The sequence below is a fragment of the Gallinula chloropus genome, assembly GCF_964237585.1.
Source record: "Gallinula chloropus genome assembly, chromosome: 2".
In the NCBI taxonomy this organism is placed as follows: Eukaryota; Metazoa; Chordata; class Aves; order Gruiformes; family Rallidae; genus Gallinula; species Gallinula chloropus.
In genome coordinates this window covers 143,827,817-143,852,724 of record NC_140086.1, presented here as the reverse complement: position 1 = coordinate 143,852,724, position 24,908 = coordinate 143,827,817, and the positions used below count along the sequence as shown (strand labels likewise).

The 24,908-nt window shown below is 36.3% G+C and overlaps 1 protein-coding gene across 2 annotated transcripts in view; it reads right to left on the bottom strand.

Annotated features, from left to right (window-relative positions):
* MLLT10 (MLLT10 histone lysine methyltransferase DOT1L cofactor) overlaps positions 1-24,908 on the bottom strand; it is a 135,867-nt gene that overhangs the window by 49,521 nt on the left and 61,438 nt on the right. For both annotated transcript variants that reach the window (XM_084279699.1, XM_084279700.1), the window contains exons 8-10: positions 23,058-23,153; positions 16,210-16,465; positions 13,778-14,344 (exon numbers count right to left, since the gene is read on the bottom strand). In XM_084279699.1, coding sequence (XP_084135825.1) covers positions 13,778-14,344; positions 16,210-16,465; positions 23,058-23,153 — 919 coding nt within the window. The remainder of the gene's footprint in view (positions 1-13,777; positions 14,345-16,209; positions 16,466-23,057; positions 23,154-24,908) is intronic.

Sequence of the window (24,908 nt, the reverse complement as noted above, 5' to 3'; positions counted from 1 at the left end):
ACCATGGAATGCATGGGTTTGCAGGTGAGAGTGCAGGGAACACCTCTGTCATACATCCGGGGGTGAATTTTCTACCTGCATCAGCCTCTGTGGTCTGACTGTAATAGCTGTTCGTGTTCCAACAGGGGAACTGTCTTTTATGCTTCATTTTTCTCTTCTTTATTCTCCCCACAACTGGCAGATACTAAAGACTCCTGTCACAAACCATTTTCTAACCGCCAGGCTCTTCTGAGCATCAGGATTCCAAAAAACTGAGCTAACAACAAAGACAATTTAAACTTTGATCATTGATTGTACAATAGTACAAAACTAGCTCTAAGTCATCTTTAAAAAATAAAGTCTTTGCCTTATACCTACTCCCTAAATACCATAACTAGCCAAAGTTACTTCCATGGAAAAAACTTTTAAAATTTAGAATATTTTAATTTAAAAATTAAAGACCAAGTTTGTAAGGTAAAAGCCCCCAAATATTAATGGAGGGGGCAGGGGGACAGGGGAGAGAGACATGATACACCACACACAATGTTCAAAATCCTGGATGATTCTTGTGAAAAGTGGATTAATCTGACAAAAATTAAACTAATTGCTTTACTTAAACTGATCATTTTACTTAACTTCCTCAACAGTTTTCAGGGAATTAACAACAATGTGCAAAAACAAGCTTATCAAAACTATTACTTTACAAGATTTAAAAAAGAAAAAAATCATTGAAACACAGAGTTAATATGTCTGGGACCTCATATATTATACTATGGGTACTATGGGACAAATTCTGCATCAGGTGCCAAGGACAGCCACTGCTGTCTGTCATCCTCAAGAACCAAATAGTTTTGTTCACACCTACCCTCCACAGTCTTTATTTGTTTATAATTACCTCAGTTCCTTCCAGTGCTCAGTTTTTGTGCAGAAGAAGTATCAGCCATTTTGATCAACCACTGTTTTCAATATTAAGGAAAGCCCTTTTCAGATTTAAGGAACCACTGGGTAGGCTTTTTAGGGGGCTTGGGGCAGGGTGGTTTTGGTTTTAAATAAGCACAGCCCTGCACTGCCTGATGCTCCATCTTCTCTCGTTTCCATAAATTGTACCTCACAGTAGCTACCATTAACTCAAACCACCACTTGCACTCTATTCCCAAGCATCACTCAGAGCTTTCAGAAAGTTTTAAAGCAGAATACACTAGTTATGCCCCAGTGAAAAATTTACCACAAGATACACATTTCATAGACAAATGAAGAAGAGATGCAGCTAAAGAGCTGACAAAACAATTCAGCAGACGTAGTCAGCAACATGAACTTAAAACAAGTAGTTGTCTGGCAACTCAAGAACATACATAAAAACAGAGAGAAACAATTTGCAGTAGAACCTCTTTCAACTGCAGCTACTAAACGAGGAAATAAAAGTCTTTTTACCACTCCCAGTATACACAATCCTTAAGAGAACAGTGCCAATTCCAGAACACATGAATTATACTTTAATCGTCTGCTACTGTCCCTATCATAATGAACTTTTCACAAGAAGCATGTGCTACAATGGAATAAATATGTGTAAAAAGGATTCACACCTTTCATTTTTCTTTTCAAAATATCTTTTTTTTTTGACTCCTTAAGATTCCCACCAGAAAGTAAAAAGACTGTCATGCAGTGATCAAAAAAGACAAATAAGGTGTTATGAATTATAAGTGAGCAGAGAACAAAACAAAAAGCATAATTATGCCACTTTTAAAATTCATATTCCTGTATTTCAAATACTACCTGCACTTCTCAAGAAAGGATACAGTAGCACAAAAAAAGATCGGGAAAGGACATGAAGGATAGAGTATGAATGACAAAAATTTATTAAGATATTTAGGTCTAAAAAAGGTAACAGGGGAGATGACAGAAACATCTCAATCATGAGTACTGTAAAAAGATGCTGAAGATTTTTAATGACTATTCACTGGTTTTAGAGGACTGTCAAAACATGATCAGGAAAAGCTGTGAACGAAGTACAATCTTTTGCAATGCATAAAGATATAAAACTTACTTTTGCATTTCAGATATTAACAGCATAAATGGTTAAAAAATTATTAGACAAATTCAAGGAAGAGAACACATGGAAGAGATCCGTAGCTCCAGCCCTGAGCTGAGAGGCAAGGAATCCTAGTAAGAAAATGTCCTATTTAACCTAATTCCTTTGAAACAAACTCTTCTAACACAAACCTCATCCAGTTACACGATGAAGGGCCGACACTAGATCAGCCCTCCTTGTGACTGATGGAGCTAATTCTAGGCTCCCCCAAGCCTCATCACAGAACAGAAGGAGAACTGTTCCCCTACCACTATTCCCCTCCACACCCCATAAATTAGTAGAAGGCAGATGAAAAAAGGTGTTTTATTCTGGAAGGAAAAAAGAGCTACTGTCTGGGTTCCTGGTAAAACTGCCTCTTTGGCAGCTACCTCTTTCCTGACTTTTCCTACACCGAAGTACGCCCAGCCACCCAGTTTTCTCCTATGCTATACAGCCAAGCTATTGAACTCCAACACGTTAAGGTGTCAGAAAAGGTTAGGGATGGTGAACAGTAATCATATATGCCAAAAAAATGATATGCTGTAATAGCTGAACTCCACTTTCATTGTTTTTCTTTATTTTCCACTTCTGCTGCCTTACACACTTTCCTCTCAGTCTTGGCTGAATCTTTTCTTTCTTCACCTAATCTTTATGGTAGCTGCAATTGCGAGTTTTAAAACCTGACAATTATTCTTCTTAAAAATCAATGCTGCACAGGAAGACTTCATTGCTTCCAGCTTGTTCATTCCAATTAGTTTCAAAATATCTTATATCTGACTGTGCATCAGTACCTGAATTCTAGTCACCATCCTCTTACTGTTCATTACCTGGTTTTAAAGGAACTGGTATGCATACTAAAGTTAAATTCTAAGCTTACCAGTACTCCCACAGCAGAAGAAAGACTAGCAACTTTGGCCCTTGAAAGAATGTTACTTGCTGTAACCAAGCACTAAATCCTTCAGATCAAGAACTATTCCATGACAGTTACCACACTGAAAAAAAAAGGGAAAAAAAAAAGAAAAAAGGAAAAAAAAAGAAAGAAAAAAGGGTGGGTTTGTTGGTGTTTTTAAAATTTACTTGGAACCTCTAGTCAGTCTTATCTGGAAATCCTTCTTGTAAATGTTCAAAACAAATAAACAATGGGGAATAGATATAAAGCCAAGTCAAGCACAAAGGATCTGATGGGATTACTCATGCACAAGCCCCAGACACGTGTCTGAACTCTTCAGCTCTGTTTAAAGCTTCCATGAATGTCTTCTCAAGCTTCCAGAGCTACACTGGTCCAAAGACCACAGATGCTCAGTCTTTTGGACTTTTAAACATCCAGTTTTTCAAAGTCATTTGGTCTAATCAGAACCTTCTTCAGAATCTTTTTACCACTGTATGCAATTTCCCCTCATGAAAACATATGCAGCAAGCTAGATCACTATCAAAATTAACAGCTTTCTTGATGTTATTCTTATGGCCTTCTCACAGACACCTTATATATCTATCAGATCTGACACTAAAAAATTAAGAATTCCACTGACAAGCTGGATAAAAAGTATAGAAAAGAATATGAGTTTGCATCTGAGTGTTAAATCCCAACTTAGTTAAATTGGACAAAAAAATCACTTTACATTTCAGAATCAGACAAGCAGCAGCTTTTCTAACAATACAAAACACGCTGTTTCACTTACTGTTTCTTGTATTACCACTACAAAAGCCCTGGCAGCAACTGTTCTGCTGAGTATTCTGGCAACACCTTGTGTGTGTACTGCACGCCTTTATATCTAACTCCTATAATGCCTTTTCAATTCAGCCTAATGCATTTGAAAGAGATGTTTATTTCACTAATCATCTGGAAATCGGTATTGGCTTATTTATGCCCATTTTTTTGCACACATCTACGTGGATCAAGACAAAGATCTTGCAGGTTTTAAGCAACTCTTACAGGCAACTTTTATAAAGTATCAGGAATTGCCATACAGTGAAAAGGCACTGAGATGTATTGTCTTCTTACACCCATACAGACAGCTGATTCCACAGCTCCCTTTTTTAGAGTGTTCTTACATACAAAAGCTATGGAAATCTTTGATCGCATCTGCAAAGCTATCTTCAATTGTATCTGTAAAGCTATGCTAATTAGTTCCTGCATTTTAAACAGCGCCAAGCATCTGGACTGTCATCAGCCAGAGCACATGAAGCTGCCTGGGGACAGCCTGACTTCCCAAGTTCACTCCAGAGCAGGAACTGCTGTGGCACTCATGTCCCAGTGTTGTACGAAGCGACACACACCGTATCATGCCACAGCATAGACTATCTAGAGCTTCAGAAAGCTACTGTTCAAGTAAAATAAATTACTGGAGTAAGAAGGAAGCACAGGGAAACGCGACACTGATAATCAGACACTTGGTCTGATCCTATGCATACCTGTATTCCTGTGTATACATCAACACAAGAATCTGCCCACTTCAAGTCTTAATGGATTTGTTGCCAAGCAACATCTATCAGTTAAAAGCTCAATTATTTTAAGATAACTAGTCTTCCTTATACCACTAACATTATGTTAGTATTTCTACCTGATTTTTTGTTTTGTTTTTAAAACTTTATAGGGGAATCTCAGAAATTATTATTATGATAATCCACAACAGCTCTAGACATCAGAGTCTCTTCTTATATAGAAGTTAGCCACCTGATCGTAATCCTGAAACAACTTCAGTCAGCTAAACTTTGGATACTGCAGCTCTTCCCATCAAATAAATGGAAAATTTAAATGCAAAGTACATTTCCTTCTCATTTTAAAAACGTGACTCTCGTGCTATCACCTCTGACAGACAACAGACAACCAAAAGACTTTTACCATATAAATTGGACAGTCTTCAGAAGGACCAAAATGCTGCAAATACTATCAACACATACACATCATTTATTTTTCAGGTATATTTGATTTCTGAGAGACTTGGAAGTCTGTAAGATCTCAAAAGTACAATTTACCAAGCAACGTAAATTGTTCTAGTGCTCCTTTTACAGTCAAACCTCTTCCTTGCCCCTCCCTCCCCACCACACACACACACACACTTTTTTATGTTCCCATGTCACCTTTAACAGATTTTATGGAGTCAAAAGACTGATTGCTATCTCAGTTTGACTTACAAGGAATGCTGTACTCTAGTAAATTGGCTCCAGATGCCGAAAAATGTTCACACTCTAAAAACTCTTCATTTGATATCATTTTGTGTATATAGATTTTTAAGTTGTAATATACATCTTTTAAAGTTGACTTTTTAAAGAAGATCCTAGGAACTAAACAGCTGCATGTAAGCAACCACTACGTGCACCTCACATCAGTTTTCATGCAGCAGCAGAACCTCATTTAAGGAATACTTCCTTGATCTTCAGAGAAGAGAGACACCTCTAAACATAGTATCAAGTTCTGCAACAAAGACATCTGATAGGAGAGAAATCCTAATTGCTTCAGCTCTCCTTGTTCCCTTGATCTACCTTAAATTCTAATTCTTAGTTTTGTAAGAAGAGCTGAAGAACTATAATCCAGGCACAAAACTGGAAGTTTCAACACATCTTCTCCTTCTGCTTTTCTTTTTTTTTTTAAATATAGTAACGCTAATGCCGAACACTTTTACTCCATGCATCTGCAAAGATAATCAACTCCTGGAAACGCAGTCAGTTTATTTTGTTTGCTATGCAGGCAACAACAACAACAGCAAAGCTGCCAGCGAGATCTCAGCCAGACAATATATTTTACCCAGATTACCTAAGACTATCAAGTAAGTGAGTTTTTATTAGGAATTCAAACCTAAAACCAAGTCTGTGCACAGCACTTCCTAGGCGTACAGTTTACCGAAAGTTCACAGACTTCTTTGAAAACCTTCCCTCACAAATCACCAAAGTTTTACAGCCAAATTTGAAAAGTAGCAAGTACAGCAACTTCGGTTGCTTTTAAACCCCCTCGTCCATTTTCTTCTCTGCCAATACAGATACAACTGACAAAAAGCCAATGTGTTCATACAGATACTTATTAAGTTTCAAAAATACTCTATCTACATGCCAATTCTACAAATAATTCTGTGTGGGCAAATATCAAGACCTACAGAAATTAATTTATTAACAATTAAATTAATATTTGGGTAGAGTATATGCAAAGCCTGAATAAAACCAAATGTCAAACATTTTATAAATAATCGCTTTTTAAAACTCTTATGTCTTCCTCCTGAAACAAGTAACTACAAAAACCTCCCTGACTTTGCTTTTAAATGAAAGACCTAAAAGGAAACTCAGGAAGAAACAGATTCTCTTGCCCATTGTTGGGCATGGGTTTTGTTGTTGTTAAGGGCGTGGGGGTGTTAGAATTTGAAATGTATTACAAGTTCATAATTTAAACATACTATTTGCTATTGACTATCAGCACACAATCAATCAATCAATAAACAAGTAAGTAAATAAGTAAATTAATAACTTTAAATGCAACTAAGAACTAATGACCAGAGTCACACCATAATTTGGGAATCCTGTTTCAAGTAAATAATCTTCACAACTTCCACTTTAACCTGAGAGACATTTACATTCTCATAACTAGTCAGGCAAAACCTCATTTCCACAGCTGCCAAGACCTTCTCTGATCTTAGGGCAGATTGACATGCAAGCTATACCCTAGTTATTAGAAGGCACCTTCCCTTCCCTGGGACATTTTTTTACTTCAGAAAGCCCTCACATCTGTTTTCATTTAAAACCAAAAACAAATAAAACCAAACAAACACCAACAGACACTCAAAAAAACCCCAACAAAACACCACAAAACTCTGCAGTTTTTTGGGAAAGGAAAACTTCTTCTTTTCTTTCAAATCAAGTTTTGTTTCAAAGCAATGCTACAAGAGTTCCTAGTCTCATGACATTCACAGTCAGAACTGAGGTGCACCTAAAGCACAAAGCACTACTTCCATGGAAAGTCAGGCAGCCTGGACACTTCTAAGGTGGAAACGCTGAACACTGCTTGTTTTCAGCAGCCCTTTCAATTGACTACTACAGGTCTGTACTTTACTCTCAACTTCTTTCTAAAAAACAGGAACTGGGGTCATTACCAGTATGCAGTGTGCAATTACAAATGAAAAAATCTTCACCAGGAGTATTATTTCTTTCTGCATAATAACTGTGATCACAATTTTCACCGTTTTTGTAAATTGAATCATTCCAAAGATATTTCAGTTTATTCAAGAGCATAAGACTCACTGAAAAAACATTTAAAACTCTTGATTGTTGTGTGCCTCAACTTTCCTATATTCATATTTTAGCAGGAAATTAGTATCAGAATTAAATATAGTAATCTGCTACCTGCAATTTCTATGGAGTAACTTCAAGTGAAATAGAGTTTTTATCCCTTCTTGAAATGTGCATCACAGGGCTGCTGACAGCCTTTTATTCCTAATACATCTCAAAATCAGACAATGTTCAGTTCTCCATCATTATTTAGTTGTTCAAAATTGTTTTCTTTTGTAAGGACCACTGTTCAGTATTATTTTGCACAAAACTTTCTTAATCAAGAAACTCTTATTACATATCAGTACAGTTCTTACAAAATACCTTTTTAGAAACCAACATAAACCCTCACAGCAAGGAAAAAAGATCTCTTAATTTCTTCCAAATCTTTGATAAAAACATCAAACATACCGTGTGGGGGCTAATTTCTGCAGACCCAACCTGCCTGACTATTCCTTAATAACTACTGTATTTTAAAACTCATTACTTGCCCAGCTACAGTCTGTTTCATATGCCAAGCTGATGCACATGCTATTTTTCCTTTTAGAAATCAAAAGGTTAATACACCACAGAATCAGGTTCATAGGTAAAAGCCAAACAACAGTCTCTGTGAGCACATGATTTGATTCTTAGCCCTAGAACTTACTGCACCTGTAAATCCAATAAATATGCTCAACTAAACTTATCTTCTGGAATCCCTATTACCTCTAAATTTTCAGAACTATTACTGAGAATTGTTCAAATTTCTCACACTTGATCATGTTTCACCTTTCTGGTTAGGTTAAGGATCACTATAGTATCAGTATTCAGTTCCCCATGGGACATCCAGTCAGATAAATTCACTCCTCAGCTTTTCTACAATAATGTGTTTTCTCCAGTCCTTAAATCCTTCTCATGGCTCTTCTCTTCTTTACACATAGCAGCTACCAGAACTGGACAGAGTATCCTGAAGATCAAATGCGTTCTGTTGAACACAGAGCTACCTTTCTCATTAGTTTGCTGATTATGCATTCAAACCTTTTTAACAGAGCTCAGCACTGGAAGCTCAAGACACAACTGATGATTCCCCTTTATCCTTTTCCTTTCCAGCCCTTCCTTCCCCAGAAAGCCATCTTTATCCTGTGTGTACACATCCATTTTTCTTAGATAGATTCTTTTACTTTAGCTTCACCAACGTAACTTCTAGTTCATTCTGCTTACCAAGAGACTCATTTTACCCTGTCTTCATACCCAATTTTTTCAGAAATTGATGAATTTTCCAATAAAGAGCATAATGCTGATAACAGGTGCACAGGGAAATAACACACCCCAAAGTAAACACTCTGATTTAATAATTGTCTAATCAAAATGAAATTGAGATTTATCCATTAACTACATGTAATGTAAAGGTTTGCTGACTTCCTGTCATTACAGGTCTTTACTTAACATGTCGTGCTGCATCAGTTGAAACGTGGACTACTATACCACTGCTTTTATTTTAAAAATACCCCCAAAAAGTCCAAATTACTTATTTTCCATAATTCACAATAACCACCAGTAGTCGTTACATCTTTACATCTTCTTTCTTTCTTGTATCACACACAGTCTAATCACAGAACATAAACTATCCAGCAGTCTTCTACAACTCCGCAAGTTAACACCGCCACTCCAAAAACATGAAAATATGAGGTACTCCTTATCAGGAAATACTAATTTATTACTTGTAAGTGTAGCTGCTGATAAAACTTGTTTTAGTTACGAACATTGATAGGAGGATCCATTTCACAATAATCCCCACTTTCAGAAGTTTCCACCTCATGTGATTTCTTCCCAATTACTTGATAAGTATCTCCACATTTTTTACACTCAAAATCATCAATTTTAACATTTTACTCTCGTATCAAGCCAACACCATCTCTGTTGAGTCTCAAATATGAAGAATTAAATGCTTTGCACAAGAGTTTTGTCTTGTGTGGTTTCTATACATGCTTAGTTCTAAAAGGTCAATAATACCTATTAGCACAAATGTCTCCTTTCTGTTCTATCTCCTCTGGAATACAAACTGGCTTTTTAACATGGCAAGCCTTTGTTTCCTGCTTCAGCTTCTGGGGCACCTCACAGATAAACATAATAGTACAAACTGTTTCAGAGTAATTTTATCCAAACTCTCCCAGTAAGTCAGTGCCTACAGAGGAGTTCAAAGATAGCATAATGAAGAGTTAACATAACCTCTGAGGGGCTCCATCTCAATGAGAATGATTCCAACATACTCATCTACTTTGAAATTCAGAGTTCTCTAACACCCATGGGTGTTAGAGATTGTACTTAACAGTACAATCACATCTGCCTTTGGCAGACACTTAATCACTGCTTGAATCAGAGGAGAAAGGAAAATAAAATACATTGACTAAGTTGAAGCATTTAGTAAACTATATGAAACCGAAATCTGACTGCAGAAGACATAAAGACTACCTAGAATGAAGGAAGACAAATTACAAGTTTGCCTCAATTGTGACAGGAATTCCAGAAGATGGTGCAGGGGTGCTGAAAGAACTGGCTAACACTTTTGAGGTCCAATTTGGAATTTAACTTTCTCCAGTCTTCGGGATGCAGGGAGGAGGAGAACTGCTTTATAAGCTCTTGTAGGGTTTAAAGTACTCATAAGGGAAATGTAAAAATTAAAATATTGAAGCAAATGATCCCCTGAAGTCCTTAACAACTGAAGTTGATACTATACAACTGGTTGTACAATTCAAATCAAGAACAGAACTGAGAAAGAGAGAGAAGCACCTCTATATGCTCAAAGCACTCTATGAAGATAACTGCAACAACTTCATCTACCATAAAACATAAATTTCAGTTCACTTCTGACACTTGATGCTTTTCAGTTTACCTCACTGCATTATTCCACCAAAGTCTGAAGTCACATACAATGGGTTTTTTACCCTATTACTATGGGATATGAGTTTTCAAAAAGTTCTTCACCCACTGGAGTGTATTCCAAAGAAAGAAGCCAGAGCCTATACAAACTGCTTGACAGAAAAATACAGAATATATAAATATTATTTATCATAACTGATATTTTTTTTCTTCTTCCCACCACTTTATTAGTTTCTGCACTATAGTGTGAAATAAAGTACAAGAATGGTAAAAGAAGCATTTGATCTTGTAATCTACTACTAGCAAAGCACTGGGACAAGATGCTACTGTCCCTGGATTAAGTTTTTCTGTTCTTTAACCACCATTGTTGTAAAAAGCGAAAAAAAAAGAGAAATCTTCAGCAGAAGGCATAACTGCTTTACAATACTTTGTACTAGAACTCTTTTAGTATTACTCCCTAAAAAGATGCTGAGCATGAACTTACTCCTGAAAATACTAGTATGACATTTTAAAAGTTAGAGAGGTCTATAAAATTGCAGAATTCAGATGAAACCCTCCCTCCCCCAATATGAAATGTAGATCCTGAAACGATTCCAAACATCAAGCCCGTTTTGGGGCAACCTGTATCAGCTTTCTGTAACTCCCACTGACAACTGATTTATGTCTTCTTAGACAACCAACTTGCAATGCTTCTGAATTTTCAGCAGAAAGATAAGTATGGTTTATAAATAAGCTGTTACTGGCTAAAGAAGCTGCTTTTTTTAACAGGGACAGGTATTCTATAAAAATGTTAATGTAATATAGAAATTCCTTATCACTCTACCAACTAAATTTTATTTCATTCTTTTAAATTACTTTTCATTCCTCTGAGTACAGTGTTGAAGTAATGCACAGTGTTTCCCATCAGATTATAAATACATTTCAGGAAAAAAAAAATTATAAAGAGCATTAAGATCAAACACTGAAGGGTTCAGAATTTTGAAAGCATTCGATCAGTTGTGTGGCAACTGCAATACAACCTGAGTGTATGTATTGCCACAGCTTTTAATTGCACAGCCTTGTCCAATTCCTGGTACATCTCTGTTCTTACTGAGCACAGAAACAGACGTTCTGTGGACTGGAAAAAAGTTTGCAGAGGACAAATATTTTCACAAAATGAGCTCTGTGTGCTTACTCTGATCAAAAGTCTTATGGAAGACATTTAATTATGTATAAACAGTAAATGATAAATATGCACTGCCTTTTAAAATAATCTTTCCTTCCCATTCCACCAAATTTAAACATTATCTGTGAGCAGGGCTATCATACATGTGTGAAGTAACGATTTTCATAACTTTTATGGATTTCAACAAGTACTCTTTAGAAAACAGAAAAAGAATGGTAGCTTAAAATAGGTGTAGGTAACAAAGTTATTTTTAAAAAACTGAGGAGGATATTCTTGAAAAAATGCCTCAAACGTTTTGTTAAATATGGTCTAACTCATTCCTGATTCTACTTCCTTGAAATAACAAAGCAATTCCAAGTAAGAGTCAGTAAAATCTTTCCGGCTTTCCCCCTGCATTTTCTCTCACTACACTTCTGTGCACAAGATCTTATTTGGGGTTTTGTGTCAAATTGTTTAGACTCACTTATCAGATTTTTGTTACTGGACAATAAAGAGACATTTCAAAGAGAAACATCAGCATATCATACCTAAGAAAACGTTATGTTCCTGGTAATACTGATAACACTCACATGCCCTTTCCCATTGTAGCAAAGTTGTAAATTCACTGCTAAACCCAAAAAATGCTTATGATGAAGTGAGGAAAGCAGCACTACAACCCAAAGAGGGGAAATCAGGGAGAAGGGCACATTAAAACAATATACTAAGACTCAAGCAGAAGTTTGTGGATGAATTTAGAGCTCACACTAAAGGCAAAGACATTCCATATGGTTTTGTTTTATGTGTTTTCTTTCTGCTGAGGTGATTTTGTTTGGGTTTTGTTTGTTTGTTTTTCATTTATATTCTCTGGCACCTTCAGAAAATATCGCTGGTTTAGAGGACAGGTCTAATGCCAGTATCTAAGTCCACTAAACAGAGGTGAAATTATTGGCTGAATAGGATGATAAAGGTAGTAAAACCTACCCAGTGTTTCCAGCCATTTCAAAGCTTTTTGCAAAAGGAGTTTAACATTAATCACTGGAATTTATAGATGGAAGAGTGAAATAAAGAGGACAAGGGAAGCAAGGATGGACCTCACCAGAGAAAGGCCTGTTGTAGAAGCTGACAAGACCAGGATAATCTAAGACAAACGTAAGGTGGAAAAAATAGGTCGCTCGCTTCAAAGCAAGATTTTGTACTTCCATCTGTCACTCCAACTACAACAATACATAATCCACCTCCAAGGGATTACAAAGGAATAAGAAAGTTCATACTAAAATAATCCGAACACTGATCTAAATCTATTGGATGATCTCCGTGCATAACATTTTAATCAAGCAGATGGACAGTGAACTAGGAAGTGCTGTCACATACCATTCCTCCCCTATTGATTTCAATGCAGGAATTTATTAATTTTTTTAATATAGTTGCCATTGCTATTGCCATTATTACCTACATCTAAAAAATCATTATTTGCCTGTTTCCAACAAAGATTTAAAACAATGTGCTTTTGAGATCAAGTCTTAAAGTACCTGCCTTGTTCTGAAACAAGTAAGACTTGGAGTATGCATAATTTTTTAAGTATCTCTTACTTCTACAGTGAAAAATATATAATATAATAGCATAAAACTCTGCCCACAACCAAAAACATTCATGTTCCATCTCTTTTTAAAAATAAATTAACAAAAATTTAAAAGGCAAAAAATCCACTAGAAAAACAAAAAGGACAAGACTTCAAAAAGTTACAAAACAAGGTATCACTTTGCTGTATTTTTCATCCAAACATAAAGGCCTCAAAAGAAACTTCAAAGCAACAGAGACTTTGCTAGATAGAGCATTCTGCAAGGTCATTCCACACACAGGTTTGCTGGGAACAGAAAGCCCCTCACACCCCAGATGCACACAACATTTAGAACAGAGGAAGAACAAACCGGCCAGTTTCAATTGCTAAAAAGCACACAAGAATATGAAAATGCCATCTGGCGGCACAGGGGTCCAGATTCAGAATATCCTTTTACATGTTTAAATTGATAATTCTCCATACAGACATCCTGATTTTTAGTTAAGCTACACTGGGGAAAATTAACTGAGCAACATCCTCAGCCTGGGGCTTGAGTACTGATTTTGTTTGCCCTGCGTACAGATCGTACAGACCAGAGTCTGTACAAACTATCGCTTGTTTAGCTAAACCTGTCATATGTCATTTCCAAAGAGCTATTTTCATCCAACATATTTTTCCCCCTACGGCCTCAAAACCTGCATTTATACAGCATACAGGCCAATACACATGTCAATCTACTACAGCCACCTACAGCACACTGGCACCTATACATGGACCAAACCTTACTCTTCCATTAGTCATGTTCTAAATTTTACTTTCTTTCAAGACAGCCTGTTCCTGAAAAGCATTTTCAGAATTATGGCTAAAATATTGAACACATATTTTGAGATAGGAAAACAAATCCAATTCAGCCTACCTGAACCTGCGGGAGATGAGCCAACACTAAGACTTTGTAAACTTCCATTCCTGAGCAAAGTTGGAGATTTCTGAAGACCAGAACTTGTCACGCTTCCTGCAGCAGATGCCACAGATGATGTTGGTGAAGCAGAAGAAACTGAAAGATGGGAAATACTTTCTTGACTTTTATTTCCTTTGGGTCTACCAGGCCCATGTTTACTTTGCTTATTTCCTTTACGTTTCTTTTCTGTTACAGTTTCTTCTTCTATTCCAGAAGTTTGAGCTCGCTTGTATGCTGTAGAAGTAAGGCTTGAATTACCTATGTCTCCAGGTGAGCTGTCAAAGTTTTTAGATTGGGAAACAGCTGATGATGCCGGAAGACCAATTAGGGAAGTGAAACAATTGACACTCCCCTCTTGACTTCCAGTCTCTCCTTTATGTACATCTTTGGTTGATGAAGCCTGTTGAGAATGTGTGAAACTGTCACTTCGCAGATCTGTGTCGGTAAAACTCAAAAAGTCCTGGGGAGACTGAACTGAACTTCCAGACGATGACTTTATGCTCCCAGGAGTGCCCAAAAAACTTCCTAAAAAAAAAGGTAAAGAAAACATACATTTTTCCCCTGTAGATAATGAAAATTCATGGGAAAGATATCTTAGAATACAAAACTTTAAAGAGCAAGGACTTTATGAAAGGTGTTACCAAGAGTTTAAAGACAACTCATAGCTTCTCTCTGCTGGATCCAATTCTCAGGTTCCTATTTGAGATTCAGATTTTAATTTGGGGCACAAAGAAAGTGAAAATTAATAGAAGGAGAATAACTTTGCTGCTTAGGCAACTTTGACATCGCTCATATTTTGAAGCCACAAGAAACATTTGGTGCAAGTCAGCATAGGGTTTTTTTAAACATACACATGTACAAAAAGAAGGAGGCTGATAGAAACATGCTATGATCACTACACCTACAATCTTCCTTACCATTCTACCTAAATCAAGGATGTGACACAGGTCAAGGGAACAGCAATTGCACTTAATTTGCCCTGGCTGAGGAGGCGTTCCACAGAAAAGGTATTTTTCAAAACGACAGGAGAGGAAGTGGAGAAAAGTGTGTAAAACTGGCATTTTAAGATTTCTTTAGTACTGTCAGAGAACCATAAAGATCTTTTGTGAAATACAATTACCTTGCTTCTGTAATATTTGGAAGGCAGTCGTTTCACCACTGTGCTAGCACACTTAGGAAACACAAACATCTACTTTCACTGAAATTCAGTAACTATATAGGGGTGAGTGCACGTGGGTACTGTTATGCAGAACTCAGGCTGATGGTGACTATTCCATCAAGAACGAATTCCAAAATACATTAGATATAAAAAAGTCCTTTAAAATATCACTTATATTAATACAGCGATATAAAAATAATTAAAATTATGTTTTGTATTTTAAATAAGTTACACCGACTTCACTTCGTGAGGCTTTTAAAAAATACATGCACATGTTAAAGATCTATTTCACCATCTGCACTGAGCAAGATTTTTCTTTAAATGCAGGATTCCAGAAGGCAATTCTCAAAAGTTTTGAGAATTTAAATAAAACCAGACTTTTTTGTTTTATTTAAAAGTAAAATAAGCCTGAAATACTGAGTTATAAACAGATTTAAAAGTGCTCACTGCATAAACTCAAAGAAAGAACAACATCATAAAGCAGAAAAGACAGTCAACTACTACATGCTATAGTGAAAATTATGGGAAAAAATACTTTATAGAAGGTATAATTTGTTGTGTTTCAAAATAATGTGTTTTGTAAGTGATAAAAAAACCTTTTAATGTTTTTATCTTTCTTCAACTCTGATGAAGATGCCATAATAAAATGCCAACATTGCATCTAATGGGTTTTAGCATGTTAGAGAGGTCAAACCTTTGTATGGCATCTGCTTTTATATTTCAAGGACAAAAAATAAGAAGTAAAAAGGCCTTTCCCTTTGAGAAAAATGGTAGATTTCAAATGTCTGCATCTTGTAAACTTGTTCAGGGGCCATGACAGCCTATGTTTGAGGTAGCATGGTTTCATTCTAATTTGCACTAACTAAAAAACATTGGTATTATTCCCTTAAAGAGCTAAGAAAGACTCTTAAAGTCATACATTAAATTTTACCCCAGACTAACTTTTCAGCACATAAAGAAACTTCTGATTTTAGCAGTTGAAGAGAATAGCTTAACGGCCTAAACAAAAGCATCAGTTTTGCCCCTTAAAGATGTGCAAAGTTCTTTTTCACATCATCACAATGAACATTTTTTCCCTGAAAAAAGTTGGGGGGGTGGGGGTGTCCCTAAAGTGAAACAACATTGCCATTATAGAGGATAAAGGGTGAAGTACTTTTCACGTTTTAAATATGCAAGATTTCTAATTCATGTCAAAGCAAAGTCATGTTACAGCGTAACAAATAATAAATACCTTGCTGAAAAGGGCTAGCTGCAGTCACAGTTGTTCCTGGATTTCTTCCAGCACCAGGCTTTCTTCCCCTCTGACCTGAGCTATGACCTGCAGATTTCTTCCCTTTGCTCTCTGACCCTCTAGCCTCTGAAGAATCTTTTCCACTTGAAACGTGTGTAGAAACTTCCTGGAAATTTGCATTTGTAAATCGAGCTGTGGTATCTTCCAACCGCTTCAAGGAGCCCGACATGGAGTTGTTGCTAGTGCTTGTGTATGTCTAGCATTTGGTAAGAGAAAAGAAGTAAGAGAAAAGAAACAGGTCACACAAAAAACTCTTAACAAGTAACTGTTTAAACAACCTATTCTTTCAAATAAACTTAGAATTGTTCACACACTAAGGTAACTGGCAACAGCAGGAATTACACAGACTGCACTGGTAAGATTTTCAGCAAATAACTGCAGTACATAAACATTCATTTTGTTGAACAAAATGCACTAAAATAGCATCACTATTGGTTGGAATTTTCACTTTGTTGAGGTAAACGGATTCATCTTATATCTGTGGTTACAGAGTTTTTATATCCTATTTAAACAGGATGTTGTCATTGTGCTGCTAAAAACGAAAAATTAAAAACAAGACTTTAAATGCGTTTCTGAAAATACAGGTTTTATGTAGTTTCTCAAACTGGAAATGTTGTTTCATCAGCACTGGAACTGATGAAGGCTTCAGAACCTGGGAACTTGCATTTTTAAGACTACAGTCTCAACACCAAATCAAAATCAACTCCAACAAGCCCAGTTGCCCCGTATGTCTTTGCTTCCCACCATCAACTCAGGAGTTCCTGCTGCCTAAATTATCCCATTCAGCCATTTCTTTAGTTATCACCAGGTAAAGACAACAGATGAGCTTTAGCTGGCCAAGACATGTGCAGAAATGACTGGCTACCTGCTGACTGACAGGAAGGACACAGCGTAAGACATCTTTAAAACTCCCAATGAAGATTCTGCCCTCAACCCAGATGCATCCCAAGAACTTCTGGCCTTCTACATCTGTAAACTCTGCACAGGGCTTTCAAAAATATCATCTTTAGACCTGATATTCTTCTGCTATATTTTGTCAGAATTGTTCATATTGGTAAATAACAGTCAAAGTAGTCTCAGAGAGAGTAATTAGGTGGGCAGGGAAACTTTGCACGCAGTATTAAGAAACCACAAAAAGGAATATATTTTCATAATTTTTTAAAAACCAGATTTATAATAGCAGTTTAGTATCAGAAGTAAAAACGAAAATTAACGCCTAATTAGGAAAAAAGAAATGGTATTCTACTGGGTTTTATACTCAAGCCAGCAAGTAAAATAACTTTTTGACTGTATAAAGCTTCTTCAACAAAAGAATATGGATCAATCTGTTCAAAACAAGTGTAGTTTGTTTTTCAGTTCTTTAGAGAAGAGAGTTTAAAACAATCAAAATTAATCTGCATTAAAGACCACACAAAAGACCACAGTGTCTCTTAAAACTGAGCATATGAACAAATTTTCTCTTCCCTGATTGGGATGCTTGTTGAGTTTAGGCCTACAGCAGAATATTTCCCCATCTTTACACACAGCTTTGTATAGCACGTATAAAAAGTATTCCCTGTTTTTACTAGAACAGCTAAGACATTTACACAGAACTTAACTTTTCATTTGCAAATGCCAGAAGATAACTAAATATGCAAGCTTTGAAGAAGAGGAAAATTTCATTTTATTTCCATACTACCCTATATGAATTATTATTAGAAAAGCAGTAAAAATATATTACAGATTTTCTGAGTAACAGTGACGAAAAACAGTTTAAATTTGTTAAAGTACAATGGTAAAAATAATTTACCTTAAATTCATATTACTATACTGGTAGCTGTTTCTAATGAAGATGGAGTCAATTCTAAGGTAAGTTTAGTAGTTAACTTTTTGAACTATTACGAAGTCCACAAGTATGCTCAATTTTCCTGAAATTGATGTGTCACTTGACCTGAGTTAAGAAGCAGTGGTTCAAATTTGGGTCATTTGAACAAAGGGTTTCCAGACATGCAATAACCCAAACCAAAAGTCAGGCTTTTTCTGGGATTCAAGTTTTCTTCTCTTACCCAATTCTTTCCTTTCCTAAGTTTCATCTGCTGGCTACTCAAGGATAATTTTCTATAGGTATGAAGAATCATTTTTTGTTGTTATTTAGTACCTCTTCTCCATTAATGCAAGTCTTTTATTTATTTATTTCAAAGGGAAAGAATGAGTTTAACATAGCTCTACAGACTGGCCAGTGCTGGGCAGTGACAAATAGGCATTTATTTGCATATAGTCTGCAGAGATTTGCAAGCCTGAATCCTGTTTGTAACTGATTCTGGAGAACACACACACGTTGCAGTGCTGCTTTTGAAACTTCTGCTCCAACAGATATTCCTGTTTTGGAAGGTGCTTTAAAATGGATTGAAATCCACATGGTTGCTTAGAATATATTGAACATAACCATGACGCATAACCATACCTTAAACAAAGTAAAATTGGTATCATTTAGTCAGTTGGGGTTTTTTTCCTCATAGACTATATTCCTTACTTTAAGAAGTTAATTGCAACAAAGTGCCCTAAACCAGATACACTTACATCAAACACTTTGAGAATCCTTAAGATACGCAATAGGAGCTGCAGCACAAACCTTAAATTGGTTTATACAGTAACCTACCCACCACTAAACAAACTGCTTTTCTGAAATGCTAAATTCCAAAAGACAAAGGTCTAACAGAAATGTCTTGAAAAACCCTTAATATGCCACAGCAAAGCTATAATGTTTGTTTGCCTTGGGGTTTTTTGAGGTCAAGAAAGTGAGAGTGACAGGGAGCAAGGATCTGAGAATAGAGGCACCCCTGGTTATTTACTGACTGGCTTCAGCCAAACTAGCCAAGGGGTATTCCGTTCTATTTGACATCACGCCATATGACATCAGGCTGGCTGGGGAGTCATCGCTGTTTGGAGACAGGCTCGGCACTGGGTTCCAGGCAGCAAGCAAACTCTTCTCTGTCACTGGCTTTGGCTGTTATGTACTGTTGCTGTTATTTTCCTCTCCCTTTGTGGTCCCAGTAAACTGTCCTTATCCCAATCCACAGGTTTTACCTTTTCCTATTCTCCTCCCCATTCATCCTCCCCCATTCTCTCCCACACTGAGGGAGCAGGGGAAAGAGGAGCAGGCACTGTTTGGTGCTCAGCTGCTAGCTGGGGCTAAACCACAACACCTTCCCATAAACCAGTTTGTGTGGGTTCTTTCCCCCAAAAAGCACATTTTCACATGGCCATCTTGGAGCAGAGAGCTGCATTTTTACACCCCCCATACATCACTCTGTGCTCCCTGAAGAGTTACATCACCCATTTGTAGCAATTCTTAAAACTTCTGGGAAAGCTTTACACAGTACACCCTTGGGAAGCCTTTGATTGGTGAATAATCTCCCCCCATCTTTATCCTGACCCCTTCATTATATTTTCGGGGGGGGGGGGGGGGGGTGAGGGGAGTGATAGAGTAGCTTTGGTGAGCACCTGGCCTTCAGCCAGGGTCACCCCACCACATTTGGCTTTTTTTGTTGTTTTTTGCTGCCTTGTGTCTCTTTATGTACATCAATGTTTTGGAGTTTTGTTTTCACTAATAACAGTTTCACCACCACCAAAAAGCAAAAAGACAACTGCTATTTTTCTGAATCTGTTAAACCACACATTTTCTTAAACTCTCAATACAAGCCAAAGCTCAAAACCTGAGACAGGAGCTTGTAGGAGGACTAAATGGAGGAAGGCCGGAAGAAAACCTCATCTGAAGAGGCAGAGAGTTGAAATTCCTAAGTCATTTTTGTCCTTCTTAAAACATTCTGTATCTACGCCCCAAAAGGAAAGTGAAAAATGTTAGCAAGTTAACCAGAGTAGTTAACAATTTCTTATTTCAAACTTTTTCAAACTTAACTGGTCCACACTAAGCACTGTTTGCTGAGACATTTTGGGGATGCACAAAACTGCCTCTCAAACAACATACTTGTACCTCAACACAAGCATTTGGACTGGAACCTCAGTAAAAATTATTGGAATTAAATTTTGCAGAACAAACGTGTAAATCCACAGCCTGTTCTGCAGCCTTTCACAAATCTACCTGAAGAAGCCACTCATCCAGATAAAAGCACACTTTAAGGCATCACCTGCATAAACAGTCATTACCACTTTTTCACAAAGGATTTAACTTCTTTAAAAAGGAAAAATAAAATTCATTTCAAATTCCAGTTCCCCACAGGAAGGATGTGGTGGCAGAAGTGATTATACACCATGATAAAATAATGTATTCACTGCAAAGACAGACTGCTGTGAAAAAGACATCAATTCTAACAACTCTATGTAAAAGGACACAAAAATGCAACATTAATACAATATTCTGAACAAAATATTTATCACAGAAGAATATAAAGCTTGTTTTATTATTAAAATTTCAAATTTTTGAGGACCACACTATGAATATATAACCTAGAAAAACAAATGCATGTAAATGGTGTCAAAAGGACTTAGGGGAAAAAAATTACAGTAACTGAGGAAACTTGCCACAAAAAGTCACTTTCAACTATCCAGCAGATACTTTTTGAAATAAACAGAATCACACTTACTATACTATTTTTTTAAGAAAATTAACACCAATTTTCCTGACAATCTGAAGCATTATAGAGAGACAGAAAACAAGGCAGACAAATTAGGTATTAAAAAAAACCCCAACCAAAACCAAAACAAAAACCCAGGATGTAAAAGGTTAAAAAACTAAAAAGACATGAGTTTATATTTAACTTCCAGAATGAATACTTTGCTTTTAGGTAAATTCAGTTGTAATTGAAGTTCTAGAATTATAGGGTGTTTCTATTCTCTCTCCTATTTCCTCCAGTTCTACCTTGCCACCAACCATAAGAGCCACAACTTTTTTTTTTTTGTAATAATATCTAATTAATTTTAAGACAACAATGGGGTGAGGATTAGGGATTCAAATGAACATAAAATATTTAAAATGCTTCTAATATAAATCCTAGAGACTTACATACAAAATTTTATTTGACTTGCTGTACATATATAGTACAATCTTGATTATTAGCATGGTCAACAACTCCACAAGATTTTAATTCTTTATTTGGATTAAATCGAGTTCTGCTAAAACTGGGATTTTGCTCTTGTTCACCTTACTAAAGTGTACACCACTGAGTCATAAACCTTGCCATAAGGAAAAGACTAGGGAGATCAAAGCAATCAGAGGTTAGCAGAAAAACAAAATCCAATTGTGCCTTCAACATTAAAAGCATATTCTAACAGGTGGGACTCAAAATAACCAGTATTTCAACATATTTAACCTTCACACAAATAGTGTGAAGTATCGCAATAGTGATAGTAGTATCACTTTTTGCTAAAACTTATGATGATGATTAGCTAATCAAAGTACAAATTAAGAGTTAAAAGGAAGTTCCCACACAAGAAACCTCATTTACAGGCTATGAATTCTATCAGTTGTCTCTGACTTGAGAGCAGTATGTTCAGGACAAATTAATAAAAATGAAATAACAAAGCACATGCACCAGTCAGTATTTTTCAAGAAGTTTTACAACTTAATTTCAATAAAAACTGTCTCACTCGCTGATTGAAATGTCTAATAGCTCTTAAATCAAAACAGCAAAGTGGCAAATTGATTCTAACTTCTTTTTTTCTCTCTCTCTCTCACAAATAACGAGGTTTTGGAAGCTTCAGAAAACCACTGATTCAGAAAACCACTGACTATAAATCTCAGCACAATAGTGTCAAAAAGAATATAGCAGAACCAGAACCAAGATTAATTTATCAGATCCGTGAGTCATAAGTCATGGGATGTTAACATGTACACATCCTTCAATTAATAATCCCACTACTGAGAATAAAGAAATATCCAAACTATAATAAAAAAGTAACTTTCTTGGTGAGGATTCCTGAAGTTGATAGCAATAGCTGAGTGATACTTCAGGGACTAGAGAGAGTTGGTATTTCAAATGTTTTACCCTGTCCTGGCAAGGTCTTGGTGTACTATATGGAAATGCACAAATTGCATCTCAGCAACTAAACTACATACAACTAAGCCAAGCTTTAGTGCCTGTGCTAAAAGACAGTGCTTATGTGCCGATGGCTAATTAATTCTAACATGCCCACATGAATGGGACAAATGCTTTCCACCTCTGAAGACAGAAAACCCACTTCTCAGTACCCTGCCCACTCTGTAATACCATCATTAGTGTCACTGGCTTGCTGGATAGTGAAAGCAACCCCCAGAGAGTACAATGGGAACTGTCATTATTTAACCCTCTATGTTGTCTCTTGAGTAAGGCATTTGCCACCATAACTGGAAGGAAAGACCAACTGGAAGGAAAGACCACAGAAACTAGTGGAGCACACTGCTAAAAAGACAACTATATGAAGCATGAGCTGTAATTTCATAATTACCACCTTAAATGCTTACAGATTCAGTGACAGCTCAGTACACACAAGTGAATTTCAAAGGAAAATTTTTTTCTACAACTTCTCAAACATTAAACATAAGTCAATTAAATAAAACTTACTGGGGCATCAGTGGCATCTGACTGGGGTCATTAAATCACTCACTATTCCATTATAAACATCTAAGCCTTTCTTTGTATTATAAACCTCAAAGTACTTCAGGATTTTACAGTATAGGGAAAAATACCAAGTGTACTTGAGAATTATAGAACCTATGCTACCATAACACTCCTGTGTGTACAGTGGAATGATTACATCATGAAATTTTCATGTAATTGAAATGATAAATGAGGAAAAATACATTGACTTACTTTCTCTGTAGTTACAGTAAGGGATGGAACCAAGGATGGTGAGGACTCTGACTGCTTCTTATATTTTTGCTTGTGTTTATCTTTCTCTTTATATTTCTAGAAGTTATAAACGAGAATATAACATAAGTTCACCTTCATCTTTAACATAACCCATTTTACACAGCATCAAGTGTTATCAAAACTTTAGAGAGACTGCAATCATGTCCTGTGCTCCTTTAATGGAAACATTAATGGTTTGAAATTTTTACAATATAATTTTACAAAAGCAAATCAAGTGTTTGTACTTGCTTTCAAACCCCACATACTGAAATTCTTCAACTATATCCAGCATCTGTGAATCCCACTGTTGTTAGTCACTATTCCATCTATAAAATGCTACTGATCACTATTATTTCAATTAATTGGTAAAACAAACTGGATTAAAGAGAGACATGGCTTCCAATTCAGAGTTCTTCCTGTATTTCTCACCACACACTTATATCTCCCTGCATTTCAGTCCCTCCACAGTATTTTTTGTTGAGATATTACTGTAAATTAATGCGAGGTTTCAGCTTTGGCTCCCCTACTGACATCTCCATGCATACGAATGTGAAATTTGATTTAGATTTCATTCCCAAAAAGGTGCATACAGTTTACATACTAAGTATCTTCCATGTTAAACTGAACAAAATACCAAAAGCAATACAAATCAAGAGTGCTTTCTAAAGAGGCTGAGAATTATTTCTTTTTACACACAACATGAAGCATTAGCAGTGTGAACAAAATCGTGCAGAGAGAAAATAATTTCTTAATCCATAACCTTTAGAGTATAATAGAAGTCTTCTATACTGGCAGAAATCAATTCTTACAGGATTATGGAATCAGACCCAAATTATATTTGTTTAAATATTTCAGACAAATTAAACAAAACAAAAAATACAAAAAACCACAAACAAAAAAACTAAAACAAACCAACAAAAAACCCACCTCACACAACACACCACCACACACAAACACCAAAAAACACAACCCCTGAGTCTGACAAAAGGAACAATTCAACTTAAGAGTGCAAGAGGAATACAATACTTTTACCAATATAACCAAAACCAAGTCTAGAGAGCCACTTTTCCCTTAGCATCATACTATGGATATATTAGACATTCAGCATCAGAAGATGCAGAGAAACTGCAGCTGTCAGAGAAAGGTACTTGTAAGCTACTGGCACTCAAGTGTTTCGCTTCTTATATTTGCGGAATTTTTGTGTACTCACACCAAACTGAGCAAAACAGTATAATCACATGGCTATTTGTTCAGAATGAGTGCTTCAACAGAAAGCTACCCAAAAAATGCATACATACAGGTTTAAAAGTCCCATCGAGTAGCTTGAAAAGCTGAGGAAGATAACCTAAAATGTGCAAGTCTGAATAGCTGTAAGAAAATTCACTGTTTTGTATTTTTAAAATGATCTGTGCTGATCCTTCTCTAACTATCAAAATTATTATCCAGACTCTCAAAAAACCCATCATTTGTTCAACAGCGACTGCACAACCACTCTCTCCAAGCGCCAGGACAAGACGTAACACGTGCATACTCTATTCAGGCATCATCAATAACTAGTTTTCTATTTCAGTCACAATGGAAGAAATATCAGAAACTTCTCTGATGGAATTGGCCTGACAGAATAAGAGAACGGTCTCAAATTCTCTAGTAAAGTAGAATCTGTTAATTGACAATCTAGACAGAAAGATGAAAGCAAAACACATTTCTCTCTACCTTTATGAACTTGAAATGTCAGCTGACTTAAAGATCACCTTGTCTCTAACCAGCCACAAATCCATCTAACTAAACTTACAACCTAAATTTGCCTGGAAG